The sequence below is a fragment of the Anomaloglossus baeobatrachus genome, chromosome 4 (assembly GCF_048569485.1).
Source record: "Anomaloglossus baeobatrachus isolate aAnoBae1 chromosome 4, aAnoBae1.hap1, whole genome shotgun sequence".
Taxonomy (NCBI): Eukaryota; Metazoa; Chordata; class Amphibia; order Anura; family Aromobatidae; genus Anomaloglossus; species Anomaloglossus baeobatrachus.
The window spans coordinates 122,375,457-122,391,130 of NC_134356.1; the positions used below are offsets into that span (position 1 = coordinate 122,375,457).

The following is a 15,674-nucleotide window of genomic DNA, read 5'->3' on the forward strand; positions in this document are numbered from 1 at the left end:
CATCCCTCCCAGTCCAGGAAGAGGATGTTCGCCGCCCACAGCGACGTCGCACGGAAGGTAAGTACGTGTGACGGGGGGCTTACGACTTTGTGCGCCACGGGCAATCAATTGCCCATGACGCACAAACGACGGGGGCGGGTACAATCGATTGTGAAATCGCACGATCGGTTGTCCCCTGTAAAGCAGGCTTTAGGTATCCATGGTAACATCCACTCATAGTGACAGTAAGTTAGCTGCTGTAGTTGTAACCATGGATACCTAAGTTGCAATGCCCTGCACATGAGGTAAGAGCCATGGCTATATCAGGAGAACTATACTACATTTCTAATTGGAGGCATTTGCTAATATTATTATACTACATATTGGGATAGTAGCATGGGAATGGAAAAAGAGAATTTTGTTTACTTACCGTAAATTCTTTTTCTTATAGTTCCGACATGGGAGACCCAGACCATGGGGTGTATAGCTTCTGCCTCCGGAGGACACACAAAGTACTACACTAAAAAGTGTAGCTCCTCCCTCCCAGCATATACACCCCCTGGATGACCACATCTAGCCAGTTTAGTGCAAAAGCTGAAGGAGGACATCCACCCACAAGTAGAGATAGAGTAAAACCCGGAATAACCGGAACCTCTGTCTACAACAACAGCCGGTGAAAACACACGGAACAAAAACTGCAAACAGGCAACAGGGAGGGTGCTGGGTCTCCCATGTCGGAACTATAAGAAAAAGAATTTACGGTAAGTAAACAAAATTCTCTTTTTCTTCATCGTTCCTTATGGGAGACCCAGACCATGGGACGTCTCAAAGCAGTCCATGGGTGGGAAATAAACAGAAAACTGAGAAGTAGGCAAAACCTAACTTCACAAATGGGCGACAGCTGCCTGAAGGATGCGTCTGCCCAAGCTCGCATCTGCCGAAGCATGAGCATGCACTTGGTAGTGCTTCGAAAAGGTGTGCAGACTAGACCAAGTGGCAGCCTGACAGACCTGCTGAGCCGTAGCCTGGTGCCTGAAAGCCCAAGAGGCACCGACAGCTCTGGTCGAGTGCGCCTTAATCCCCGGCGGGGGAGGCACCTGAGAACATTGGTAAGCATCGGATATGGCCAACCTAATCCAACGAGCTAGGGTCGGTTTAGAAGCCGAGAGACCCTTGCGCTGACCTGTGGTCAGCACAAAAAGAGAGGTGCACCGCCTAAGAGCAGCGGTGCGTGACACATAGATCCGGAGCGCCCGCACCAAATCTAAAGTATGCAACGCTTTCTCAAAGCGATGCACAGGGGCCGGACAAAGGGAAGGCAATGAAATGTCCTGGTTAAGGTGGAAAGGAGACACCACCTTAGGGAGAAAGTCCGGAGTCGGACGGAGAACCACCTTGTCTTGGTGAAAAACCAAAAAGGGTGACTCCGAAGAGAGCGCAGCCAAATCAGAGACTCTCCTGAGAGAAGTTATGGCCACCAGAAAGACCACTTTCTGTGAAAGTCGAAACAAAGAAACCTCCCTAAGAGGCTCAAAGGGGGGTTTCTGTAAGGCCGTGAGGACTATATTAAGATCCCAGGGATCCAGAGGCCGCCGGTAAGGCGGAATGATGTGAGATGCGCCCTGCATGAAGGTGCGCACCTGGGCCAGTCGGGCGATACGCCGCTGGAACAACACTGACAGAGCCGAGACCTGTCCCTTGAGGGAATTGAGGGATAGTCCTAGCTGCAGACCGGACTGTAGAAAGGACAGGATGGTCGGCAAGGAAAACAGCCAAGGAGCATGGCCGGAAGAGCGACACCAGGACAGGAAAATTCTCCAAGTCCTGTGGTAAGTCCTGGCCGAGGAAGACTTCTGAGCCTGAGACATAGTGGAGATGACTTCGGGAGGAATGCCGGAAGCCGTCAGGATCCAGGACTCAAGAGCCACGCCGTCAATCTGAGAGCCGCAGAATTCTGGCGGAAAAACGGACCTTGTGAGAGAAGGTCTGGGCGGTCCGGGAGATGCCACGGCACCTCTACGGACAGACGGAGCAGGTCTGGGTACCAAGCTCGCCTGGGCCAGTCTGGAGCAATGATTATGACCCGACGGCCCTCCATTCTGATCTTGCGCAGGACTCTGGGCAAGAGAGCTAGAGGGGGAAACACGTAGGCCAGACGGAACTGGGACCAATCCTGAACCAGCGCGTCCGCTGCCAAGGCCTGAGGATCGTGGGAGCGAGCCACGTAAACCGGGACCTTGTTGTTGTGCCGGGATGCCATTAGATCCACTTCCGGAGTGCCCCACTTGCGGCAGATTGACCGGAACACTGCTGGATGCAGGGCCCACTCGCCGCTGTCCACGGTTTGACGGCTGGGATAATCTGCCTCCCAGTTTTCTACGCCTGGGATGTGGACTGCGGATATGGTGGACTTGGAGTCCTCCGTCCACTGAAGGATACGTTGAACTTCCAACATTGCTAGGCGGCTGCGAGTCCCGCCCTGGTGATTGATGTAGGCAACTGCTGTCGCGTTGTCTGACTGGACTCGAATGTGCTTGCCCGCCAACAGGTGGTGAAAAGCTACGAGAGCTAGGAGCACAGCTCTGATTTCCAGCACATTGATCGAGAGGGCTGATTCGGACGGAGTCCAAGTGCCCTGTGCTCGGTGGTGGAGAAACACTGCTCCCCAGCCGGATAGACTGGCATCCGTGGTGAGAATCACCCAGGACGGGGCCAGAAAGGAGCATCCTTGGGACAGAGAGAGGGGCCGAAGCCACCACTGAAGAGAGCTCCTGGTCTGTGGCAACAGAGCCACTAGCCTGTGCAAGGAAGAGGTCCGCTTTTCCCAACAGCGGAGAATGTCCAGCTGCAGAGGACGCAGATGGAACTGGGCAAAGGGAACCACTTCCATTGACGCCACCATCTGACCCAGCACCTGCATGAGGTGCCTGATGGAATGACGGCGGGGCTTCAACAGAGAGCGCACCGCTAGATGAAGGGACTGCTGTTTGACTAAGGGCAGCTTCACAAGTGCCGGCAGAGTCTCGAATTGCATCCCTAGGTACGTAAGTTTCTGGGTCGGGGTCAGAGTGGACTTGGGCAGATTGACAAGCCACCCGAATTGAACAAGCGTGGCGAGAGTGAGCGAGACACTCCGCTGACAGTCTGCACTGGATGAAGCCTTGACTAGAAGGTCGTCCAGGTAAGGAATCACTGCCAACCCCTGGAGGTGCAGAACCGCAACCACTGCTGCCATGACCTTGGTGAATACACGAGGGGCCGTGGCTAACCCGAAGGGGAGAGCCACGAATTGGAAATGTTCCTCTCCGATTGCAAAACGTAGCCAACGCTGGTGTGAAACTGCAATTGGCACATGCAGATAGGCATCTCTGATGTCGATGGATGCTAGAAAATCTCCTTGGGTCATTGAGGCAATGACCGATCGTAGAGATTCCATGCGAAAGTGCCGCACCTGAACATGCTTGTTGAGAAGCTTGAGATCCAGGATGGGCCGGAAGGAACTGTCCTTCTTGGGGACTAGGAAGAGGTTTGAGTAGAAACCTCTGAACCGTTCCCGGGCGGGAACCGGTACAATTACTCCGTTGGCCTGCAAGGATGCCACGGCCTGAGAGAAGGCGGCGGCTTTGGAGCAGGGGGGAGTGGACAGAAAAAATCTGTTTGGCGGGCTGGAAGAAAATTCTATCCTGTAGCCGTGGGAGATGATATCCCGCACCCACTGATCGGAGACGTGTTGGAACCACACGTCGCCAAAGTGGGAGAGCCTGCCACCGACCAAGGACGTTGCTGGCGCAGCCAGATAGTCAAGAGGAGGCTGCCTTAGTGGCAGCGGCTCCTCCGCTCTTCTGAGGACGCGGCTTCGCGCGCCAGCTGGGTTTTCGATCCTTGGCTGAGTTAGTGGACGAGGCTGAGGGCTTAGAGGATGACCAGTTAGAGGAACGAAAGGAACGAAACCTCGACTGGTTCCTGCCCTGGACAGGTTTCCTGGTTTTAGTTTGTGGCAAGGAAGTACTCTTCCCGCCAGTAGCTTCCTTAATAATTTCATCCAGTTGTTCACCGAACAGCCGGGACCCAGCAAAGGGGAGCCCAGCAAGGTACTTCTTGGAAGAAGCGTCTGCTTTCCACTCTCGAAGCCACAAGATCCTGCGGATCGCGAGGGAATTAGCGGAAGCCACCGCCGTGCGGTGAGAAGCCTCCAGAATGGCAGACATGGCATAGGATGAAAAAGCCGAAGCCTGGGAAGTTAAGGCAACCATTTCGGGCATAGAGTCCCTGGTGAGGGAATGCATCTCCTCCAGAGAAGCAGAGACGGCCTTAAGAGCCCACACTGCTGCAAAAGACGGGGAGAACGAGGCCCCTGCCACCTCATATACAGATTTGGCCAGAAGGTCAACCTGGCGGTCAGTGGGATCCTTAAGTGAGGTGCCATCGGCCACAGATACAACTGTCCGGGCTGAGATTCTAGACACCGGAGGATCTACCTTTGGTGAATGAGCCCACTCCTTGACCACCTCTGGTGGAAAGGGAAAACGGTCATCAGAACTACGCTTTGGGAAGCGTTTGTCAGGACAGGCCCTGGGCTTGGTCACAGTGGCCTGAAAACTGGAGTGGTTAAAAAACATACTCCTTGCTCTCTTAGGTGAGGTAAACTGGTGTTTTTCTACCAGAGAGGCTTGTTCCTCTGACACTGGTGGATTGAGGTCCAGTACGGAATTAATGGACGCAATCAAGTCACTAACATCCGCATCACCTTCAGATAGATCAATGGGGTACATAGAGGTAGCGTCCGAGCCCACAGTAAAGGCATCCTCCTCGCCCTGCAATTCAGCTCGTGAATCAGAGCCGTGGGACGAGGAAGGAGAAGAGTCCCTGCGTCTCCGTTTAGGAGGACGGGGTCCGGGAACAGATGAAAAATCCTCTGTGAGCTCTGCAGAGCGAGTCGGAGCAGCAGAGGCGCCCTGAGAAGGGGGCTGATGCATGGTCAGCAGAGTCCGGGACAGCTGTCCCATGGAGTCGGCAAAGGACTGGGAGATAGCTTTAGAAAACGATGCTACCCAAGCCGGGGGTTCAGCCACCGGGGCTGGAGCAGCCGGAGGGACCCCTGGGGAAACTCCAGGCTGAGGCACCACCATGTTAGAGCAGGCATCACAATGTGGATATGTGCTCGGTTCAGGCAGTATGAGCTTACATGCAGTGCATATAGAGTAAAGCCTTGCAGCCTTGCTCCTAGTGAGAGACATGCTGCTGAGGTGGAGGTTCTGCAGTAAAGAACACACTACTTCAGAATGACTCCCAGAGAGTGTACAAGAAAGTCCACAACCAGAGGTTGTGGCTTACCAGACCGTTTTGTGTGCCCTCCGGATTCCACAGCTTGGACCCCCAGACAGATGCAGAGCTGCAGCAGCCAGCGCCGATCAGTGTGTAAACGCTGAAAAAATGGCGCCGGAGTGAGGAGGGGGGGCGGGGTTTAGTCCAAGAGCGGGAACCGGAGGGCCAAGGAGAAATACAGGGGAGGGAAACATCTCCTCAGAGAGGAGTGTCCTCCCCTGAGCTGAACGGCCGGTGGGCAGCGCCGCACTGTCCCCCTGCATGACTGACATGCAGGGGCAGTGAAAACGAAACTAGGCCGCAGCCGAAGGCGGGGCCTAAATTTTCTCATGCGGCCGACGAGCAGGCACCCTCGGCGCGGTTCTCAGGAGAAAACCAGAGAACCGGCCGGAAATCACAGCACAGTGAAATAACACACTCTCCCCACAATAAATGCACAAGGGACCCTTCAATAACGTCTCAATACTTAGCTTATGAGACGCAGGGCCAGGTCCCTGAGGGGTGAGCGCTCCGTCCGGCAGGGTCCTGAAAGGGCTGCGGATGGAGACCGGTCTCCTGCAAAGCAGAGAGAACCGTGATGGCTCCCACTTCAAGCCAGAGCCCGAGGGATGGTGAAGGAGCGCGGCATGTAAGGCTCCAGCCTTGTAAATCAACCTTAACAGCACCGCCGACACAGTGGGGTGAGAAGGGACATGCCGGGAGTCCAGTTTGGACCCGCTTTTCTTCCAACTCTTTGAAATCAAAAATCAAAAATCAGATGAGAATGCATGTGTGTGTGACCTCCTGAACACAAAGCATTGAACTGGCTAGATGTGGTCATCCAGGGGGTGTATATGCTCGGAGGGAGGAGCTACACTTTTTAGTGTAGTACTTTGTGTGTCCTCCGGAGGCAGAAGCTATACACCCCATGGTCTGGGTCTCCCATAAGGAACGATGAAGAAAAGAAGGGAATTTTGTTTACTTACCGTAAATTCCTTTTCTTCTAGCTCCAATTGGGAGACCCAGACAATTGGGTGTATAGCTACTGCCTCCGGAGGCCGCACAAAGTACTACACTTAAAAGTGTAAGGCCCCTCCCCTTCTGGCTATACACCCCCCCGGTGGGAGCACGGGTCCCTCAGTTTTAGTGCAAAAGCAAGAAGGAGGAAAGCCAATAACTGTTTCAAAAACAAATTCAATCCGATAAACAATATCGGAGAACGTAACTTATCAACATGAACAACATGTGCACCCGAAAAACAAATACCCTAAGAAAAAACAGGGCAGGTGCTGGGTCTCCCAATTGGAGCTAGAAGAAAAGGAATTTACGGTAAGTAAACAAAATTCCCTTCTTCTTTTTCGCTCCTAATTGGGAGACCCAGACAATTGGGACGTCCAAAAGCAGTCCCTGGGTGGGTAAAAGAATACCTCGTGATCGGGCTGTCAGGCAGCCCTTTCTTACAGGTGGGCCACCGCCGCCTGCAGGACTTGTCTACCTAGGCTGGCATCCGCCGAAGCGTAGGTATGCACCTGATAATGCTTGGTAAAAGTGTGCAGACTCGACCAGGTAGCCGCCTGGCACACCTGCTGAGCCGTAGCCTGATGCCGTAATGCCCAGGACGCACCCACGGCTCTGGTAGAATGGGCCTTCAGTCCAGAAGGAGTCGGAAGCCCAGCAGAACGGTAGGCGTGAAGAATTGGTTCCTTGATCCACCGCGCAAGGGTGGATTTTTGGAAGCTTGCGACCCTTTATGCTGACCAGCGACCAGGATAAAGAGTGCATCCGAACGGCGCAGAGGCGCCGTGCGGGAAATGTAGATCCTGAGTGCTCTCACCAGGTCCAACAGATGCAAACCCTTTTCAAATTGGTGAACTGGATGCGGACACAAAGATGGTAAAGTGATATCCTGATTGAGATGAAAGGAAGATACCACCTTGGGAAGAAACTCTGGAATTGGACGCAGTACTACCTTGTCTTGGTGAAACACCAGGAAGGGAGATTTGCAAGATAACGCCGCCAGCTCTGACACTCTCCGAAGAGACGTGACCGCCACCAGAAAAGCCACTTTCTGTGAAAGCCGAGAAAAGGAAATCTCCTTCATAGGCTCGAAAGGTGGCTTCTGGAGAGCAATTAGAACCTTGTTCAGATCCCAGGGTTCCAATGGCCGCTTGTAAGGGGGAACGATATGACAAACCCCTTGCAGGAACGTGCGTACCTTAGGAAGTCGCGCCAGGCGCTTCTGAAAGAATACGGAAAGCGCAGAGACTTGTCCTTTAAGGGAGCTAAGAGACAAACCTTTTTCCAACCCAGACTGCAGGAAGGAAAGAAAAATAGGCAATGCAAGTGGCCAGGGAGAAACTCCCTGAGCAGAGCACCAAGATAAGAATATCTTCCACGTTCTGTGGTAGATCTTGGCGGAGGATGGTTTCCTAGCCTGTCTCATGGTGGCAACAACATCATGAGATAAACCTGAGGTCCCTAGGATCCAGGACTCAATGGCCACACAGTCAGGTTCAGGGCAGCAGAATTCCGATGGAAAAACGGCCCTTGAGACAGCAAGTCTGGACGGCCTGGTAGCGCCCACGGTTGTCCTACCGTGAGATGCCACAGATCCGGGTACCACGACCTCCTTGGCCAGTCTGGAGCGACGAGAATGGCGCAACGGCAGTCGGACCTGATTTTGCGGAGCACTCTGGGCAACAATGCCAGAGGTGGGAACACATAAGGTAGTCGGAACTGCGACCAATCCTGACCTAAGGCGTCTGCCGCCAGAGCTCGGTGATCGTGAGACCGTGCCATGAAAACCGGGACCTTGTTGTTGTGCCGTGACGCCATCAGGTCGACGTCCGGCATCCCCCAGCGGCGACAGATCTCCTGAAACACGTCCGGGTGAAGGGACCATTCCCCTGCGTCCATGCCCTGGCGACTGAGAAAGTCTGCTTCCCAGTTTTCCACGCCTGGGATGTGAACTGCGGATATGGTGGATGCTGTGTTTTCCACCCACGTCAGAATCCGCCGGACTTCTTGAAAGGCTTGTCGACTGCGTGTTCCCCCTTGGTGGTTGATGTATGCCACCGCTGTGGAATTGTCCGACTGAATCCGGATCTGCTTGCCCTCCAGCCACTGTTGGAAGGCTCGCAGAGCAAGATAGACTGCTCTGATTTCCAGAACATTGATCTGAAGGGTGGACTCTCTCTGAGTCCACGTACCCTGAGCCCTGTGGTGAAGAAACACTGCTCCCCACCCTGAGAGGCTCGCATCTGTCGTGACCACCGCCCAGGATGGGGGTAGGAACGACTTTCCTTTTGACAATGAGGTGGGAAGAAGCCACCATCGGAGAGAGTCCTTGGCTGCCTGAGAGAGGGAGACATCCCTGTCGAGGGACGTCGACTTCCCGTCCCATTGGCGGAGAATGTCCCATTGTAGAGGGCGCAGATGAAACTGCGCGAAAGGGACTGCTTCCATTGCTGCCACCATCTTCCCTAGGAAATGCATGAGGCGCCTCAAGGAGTGGGACTGGTTCTGCAGGAGAGATTGCACCCCTGTCTGCAGAGAGCACTGCTTGTCCAGTGGAAGCTTCACTATCGCTGAGAGAGTATGAAACTCCATGCCAAGATATGTTAGTGATTGGGTCGGGGTTAGATTTGACTTTGAAAAGTTGATAATCCACCCGAAACTCTGGAGAGTCTTCAGTGCCACGTTCAGACTGTGTTGGCATGCCTCTTGAGAGGGTGCCTTTATAAGTAGATCGTCCAAATACGGGATCACGGAGTGACCCTGCGAGTGCAGGACAGCTACTACTGCTGCCATGACCTTGGTGAAGACCCGAGGGGCTGTTGCCAGCCCGAAAGGTAACGCTACGAACTGCAGGTGTTCGCTTTCTATAACGAAGCGTAGAAAACGCTGATGCTCTGGCGCAATCGGCACGTGAAGATAAGCATCTTTGATGTCTATTGATGCTAAGAAATCTCCTTGAGACATTGAGGCTATGACGGAGCGTAGAGATTCCATCCGGAACCTCCTGGTTTTTACGTGTTTGTTGAGCAACTTTAGATCTAGGTCGGGCCGAAAGGACCCGTCCTTCTTTGGCACCACAAACAGATTGGAGTAAAAACCGTGACCTTGTTCCTGAAGAGGAACGGAAGTCACCACTCCTTCCGCCTTTAGAGCGGCCACCGCCTGCAGCAGAGCATCGGCTCGGTCGGGCGGTGGGGAAGTTCTGAAGAAACGAGTTGGAGGACGAGAGCTGAACTCTATCCTGTACCCGTGAGACAGAATGTCCCTCACCCAACGGTCTTTGACCTGTGACAGCCAAATGTCACCAAAGCGGGAGAGCCTGCCACCGACCGAGGATGCGGAGAGAGGAGGCTGAAAGTCATGAGGAAGCCGTCTTGGTAACGGTTCTTCCTGCTGTCTTTTTTGGGCGTGACTGAGTCCGCCAAGAATCTGAGCCTCTCTGATCCTTTTGAGTCCTTTTGGACGAGGAGAATTGGGACCTGCCTGAGCCTCGAAAGGACCGAAAACCAGACTGACCCCTCCTTTGTTGGGGCTTGTTTTGTCTGTGTTGAGGTAAGAATGAGTCCTTACCCTTGGAGTGTTTAATGATTTCATCCAAACGCTCCCCAAACAATCGGTCACGAGAAAAAGGCAAACTGGTTAAGCACTTCTTGGAAGCAGAATCTGCCTTCCATTCTCTCAACCACAGGGCTCTGCGCAAAACCACGGAGTTGGCTGACGCCACCGCCGTACGGCTCGTAGAGTCCAGGACAGCATTAATCGCGTAAGACGCGAATGCAGACATTTGAGAGGTCAATGGTGCCACCTGCGGGGCAGATGTACGTGTGACCGAGTCGACTTGTATAAGCCCAGCTGAAATAGCTTGGAGTGCCCATACGGCTGCGAAAGCTGGCGCCAACGACGCTCCAATAGCTTCATAGATGGATTTCAGCCAGAGCTCCATCTGCCTGTCAGTGGCATCTTTAAGTGCCGCTCCATCTTCTACTGCAACTAAAGATCTAGCTGCAAGCCTGGAGATTGGAGGGTCCACCTTGGGACACTGGGTCCAACCCTTGACCACGTCAGGGGGAAAAGGATAGCGTGTATCTTTAAGCCGTTTAGAAAACCGCTTCTCAGGATAAGCGTGGTGTTTCTGGATTGCATCTCTAAAGTCAGAGTGGTCCAGAAAAGTGCTTAATTTACGCTTGGGATATCTGAAATGGAATTTCTCCTGCTGTGAAGCTGCCTCCTCCGCAGGAGGAGCTGGCGGAGAAATATCTAACATCCTATTGATGGACGCTATAAGATCATTCACTATGGCGTCACCATTCATAACGAGCCCGCTTAGGTTGTCTGGGACTGTCGTCCGAGTCAGAATCGTCACCCTGGGGTGCATGTGACACCCCCGGAGCTTGGAAGTGTTCCAGCTGAGGGGGACCAGGGAGCAATGATGCCACAGTGTCCATGGTCTGAGTTACTGGTCTAGACTGCAATGTTTCAAGAATCTTTGACATGGTCATAGACAATCTGTCAGCAAAAGCTGCAAACTCCGTTCCTGTCACCTGGACAGCATTCACAGGTGGTACACCCTGGGTCACGTCCAGCAGAGGCCCCGGCTGTGCAAGTTGCACAGGGGCCGAGCACTGCACACAATGGGGGTCAGTGGAACCTGCCGGTAGAGCAGCCCCACATGCGGTACAGGCAGCATATAATGTCTGTGCCTTGGCACCCTTGCGTTTTGCGGACGACATGCTGTTGCCTCCTCGTAATCTAGGAGGGTATATAGCCGAGAATCACCAGCGACCGTACAGTACAAAGTATTTGCAAACACAAAATACTCAGTATACAAACGGCACAAGTGGGGGTGAGCCCTTGAGGCTGCTTACCGCCCGCTGAACAGCGGGTATGAGGCCGTAGAATCCCGTGTCTGGGTCTCCCCGTCTCCCCTCTGCAGCTCAGCGTGCAGGCAGGAATGGCTGCCGGCGTTCTGTGAAGAGGGGCGGACCGTGGGCGTGCCACAAACAAAGTGCGGGAAACTGCGTCCTACTGTGCCTGGTGTGAGGGCTGGAGTATGTAAAAAAGACTCCAGCCCTCAGCGCTGATGCTCTGTACAGCGTCCCGCCCTCCTCCTGACTGGCAGGTGCGGAGGCGGGAACGAACGAACTAGGCCGCAAAAGCCGGGGACTGTAGTAATAAGCGCGGCCGTGATATATGCACGGTCAGCGCGGAAGTCCCCGGCGCACCACAAGTCCCAGCCGCGTCGCAGTCCCAGCGGCCGGCGCGACCGTTCTCCCTGAGTCTACCCACTCAGCTAAGCTGAAGTGAGGAAATGGCACAAGCGCAGCAGCGCTGTTGTCCCCGGCGCACTAACACACCCAGCAATGCTGCGGTGTGCGCGCGTATGCACGGGGACACAGAGTACCTTGACGGAGCAGGGCCATGTCCCTGACGATACTCAGCTCCATATCCAGCGGCTTCTCCAGGGGCTGCGGATGGAGCACGGTCTCAGTGCCTGGAGACCGGTAAAATCCCACTTCGCCCAGAGCCCTAATGGGGATGGGGAAGGAATCAGCATGTGGGCTCCAGCCTCCGTACCCGCAATGGGTACCTCAACCTTAACAAGCACCACCGACAGAAAGTGGGGTGAGAAGGGAGCATGCTGGGGGCCCTGTATGGGCCCTCTTTTCTTCCATCCGACATAGTCAGCAGCTGCTGCTGACTAAACAGTGGAGCTATGCGTGCGTGTCTGACCTCCTTCGCACAAAGCAAAAACTGAGGGACCCGTGCTCCCACGGGGGGGTGTATAGCCAGAAGGGGAGGGGCCTTACACTTTTAAGTGTAGTACTTTGTGCGGCCTCCGGAGGCAGTAGCTATACACCCAATTGTCTGGGTCTCCCAATTAGGAGCGAAAAAGAAATACCCCTTTAATATAAAAAAAAAGTCCCTGAAATATTCTGATTAGTTTATATGTGCAACAACTCCACAATCACTCCACAAGGAATTGTACTAACGGGTTAGTTAAAGCCAAATCATGCATTAACAAATACTACAAGGATGTCGACTTTTGTTAACTGTGCATATACCTTATTATCCCTTAAAGTGGTACTCCGAGAAATGTAATGAAAATAACTATAATAAAGTACATTTAAAGGGAACCAAACATCAGCATTTTCCTATATAAGGTGCAGCCAGTGCAGTACTGGCACTATCAGGCACATTGTGTACATACCATCAAGGTGCAGCTCGGGTGTTTAGGCTGTGAAATCCAAGTTTATAAAGTTTGAAAATTCATGCACTTTTTGATTGACGTGTGCACCTCGCTGCTAATGTCCGGGCGGGTTATACACGTGTATCCCCGCCCCCCCGCCGCCTGTTCCTCCCTCTCACTGGCCGTATGTAAATTTCTAATCTTCAGTTACACGACGTCGGCGTTAGCGCCTGCGCATAGCGCTCATCTCCAGCGCCATGTTTCTGAAGCCCACAGTATTATGGTGCATGAGAGGGCGGTGCATGAGAGGGCGGCGCATGCGCCCTCATTTCTTCAGATCTGTTGTGACCGCGGGAGCCCGCGCGGTCACAACAGGACTGGAGAACAGATAAAAAAATTTATCCAAAAGTTCATAAAAAGTTTTTATTTTGACAAGGACATTTCTGGGATGTTCAGAAATGAATATGAGGCACTGAGTGTAACATATAGTGTGGCAGACATGTTAAGGAGCCTGACTGAACGGATATCACATATCACAATTACATACTTTGAGAGGCTCCAGTTGGTTATCAATAGACTTCACGTTTTCTCTGGAAGCTGCCAACTGCGCCTCTTTGTCGCGGAGGTGGTCTCGGATTTCCTGGGCTTTCTCCTTGTTCTGTTTAAGATACTTAAGTTCGGCTTGACATTCTTTTACACGTTGAGCCTGCTTTAATCTCACTTGTCTCAAAGTTTCTAGGGCTTTAATGTACCTAAAAAAGCAAGATTAATTTTACTGTAATATTTATAGCTTTACTATAATAAACTAAAAATGCTCAGCAGAGGAACACAAACAGCATGCTCTTTAGATGCGTACACGTATTGTTAGACATAAAGACATGGAGAAATGAAGGGTAGTCAGCTTCTTAGATCAACTGTAGAAAGCATGGGAACCTCAGCAGAGACAGTGAGCAGACATATGTATTCTGCTGAGGACCAGTGCCAAATAGCCACATATGCATGCAAAAGGTGCAAAAACAGAAGCTTTAACTTGCAGTCTGAGAAGCACATTTACAAAGCTACTAATATGGCTAGCAACAGAATACTATGGCTTCTGGTGGCTTGATCTACTCTACCAAGAGCCAACGCTCTCCTTCTCAGAGTAGAAAAGTGCATTGAGCAGCTGCAGCCCAGTCTGACAAGTAAAGCCAGGGCCTAGATTTAGAGGCTGTTTGCTATAAGGCTACTGTTAAAAGTCCCTAAAGGTTTCATCTGCTCCCAGGGTGCCATCAGAAAAGACTCCAGCCAACCATTGGGGCAGTTGCGATCTATGTAACCAATAATCTATCTGAATCCACTACAATGTTTCAGTGCTAATTAAATATAACTGTCACGCATGTTACCGTATTTTTCGGACTATAAGACGCACCGGACTATAAGACGCACCCTGGTTTTAGAAAAGTAAAATAGGAAAATTAAATTTTAAGCAAAAAATGTGGTCATGACACACTGTTATGGGGCGAGTATCTGCTGCTGACACGGTTATGGGGGTAATGTCCCCAAATTCTCTACTAAGGTACCCCATCCTGGTAATGATCCTCCTGCCTTGTGTATATATTTGTCCCCCATCCTGGTATAGCCCCATCTTGCTATATACTGCCATCCTGCTCATATACCCCCATCATCCTGCTCATATACCCCCATCATCCTGCTCATATACCCCCATCATCCTGCTCATATACCCCGATCATCCTGCTCATATACTCCAATATCCTGCTCATATACCCCCCATCATCCTGCTCATATACCCCCATCATCCTGCTCATATACCCCCATCATCCTGCTCATATACCCCCATCATCCTGCTCATATACCCCGATCATCCTGCTCATATACCCCGATCATCCTGCTCATATACTCCAATATCCTGCTCATATACCCCCATCATCCTGCTCATATACCCCCATCATTCTGCTCATATACCCCCATCATCCTGCTCATAGACTCCCATCATCCTGCTCATATACCCCCATCATCCTGCTCATATAACCCTATCATCCTGCTATATACCCCCATCATCCTACTCATATACCCCCATCCTGCTCATAAACCTCCATCCTGCTAATATGTAATGAGCGGGTCCACGTGGTCACGGCAGGTGCTGCTGCAGCCTGCTCGTGCCCCCGATGACCCGCTCCACCACAGCGCCCTCATTCCCCGCAGCCCTATATTCAGACCATAAGACGAACCCCCCACTTTCCCCCAACATTTGGTGGAAAAAAGAAGGGAATTTTGTTACTTACCGTAAATTCCTTTTCTTCTAGCTCTTATTGGGAGACCCAGACGATTGGGGTATAGCTACTGCCCTCCGGAGGCCACACAAAGCACTACACTAAAAAGTGCAAGGCCCCTCCCCCTCTGGCTATACCCCCCCGTGGTATCACGGGTTCTCCAGTTTTAGTGCCAAAGCAAGAAGGAGGAAGCCAATAACTGGTTTAAACAAATTAACTCCGAATAACGTCGGAGAACTGAAAAACCGTTCAACATGAACAACATGTGTACCCGCAAACAACCAAGAAATCCCGAAGGACAACAGGGCGGGTGCTGGGTCTCCCAATAAGAGCTAGAAGAAAAGGAATTTACGGTAAGTAACAAAATTCCCTTCTTCTTCAGCGCTCTATTGGGAGACCCAGACGATTGGGACGTCCAAAAGCTGTCCCTGGGTGGGTAAAGAGATACCTCATGTTAGAGCTGCAAAACAGCCCTCCCCTACGGGGGTGTCACTGCCGCCTGCAGGACTCTTCTACCTAAGCTGGCATCCGCCGAAGCATAGGTATGCACCTGATAATGTTTGGTGAAAGTGTGCAGACTCGACCAGGTAGCTGCCTGGCACACCTGTTGAGCCGAAGCCTGGTGTCGTAGCGCCCAGGACGCACTCACGGCTCTGGTTGAATGGGCTTTCAGCCCTGAAAGAACCGGAAGCCCTGCAAAACGGTAGGCTTCCAGAATTGGTTCTTTGATCCATCGAGCCAGGGTGGCTTTAGAAGCCTGCAACCTCTTGCGCGTACCAGCGACAAGGGCATCGGAACGGCGTACGGGCGCCGTGCGGGAAATGTAGATTCTGAGTGTTCTCACCAGATCTAGCAAACGTAAATCATTCTCATACCGGTGAACCGGATGAGTGCAAAAGGACGGTAAGGAGATATCC

General features: G+C 52.4%; 1 protein-coding gene across 1 annotated transcript in view; it reads right to left on the bottom strand.

Moving 5' to 3' along the window:
• Positions 1–15,674, bottom strand: part of RAD50 (RAD50 double strand break repair protein) — a 330,429-nt gene that overhangs the window by 275,188 nt on the left and 39,567 nt on the right. The window contains exon 6 of the mRNA XM_075344529.1: positions 13,035–13,239. Within this exon, the coding sequence (XP_075200644.1) occupies positions 13,035–13,239 (205 nt within the window). The remainder of the gene's footprint in view (positions 1–13,034; positions 13,240–15,674) is intronic.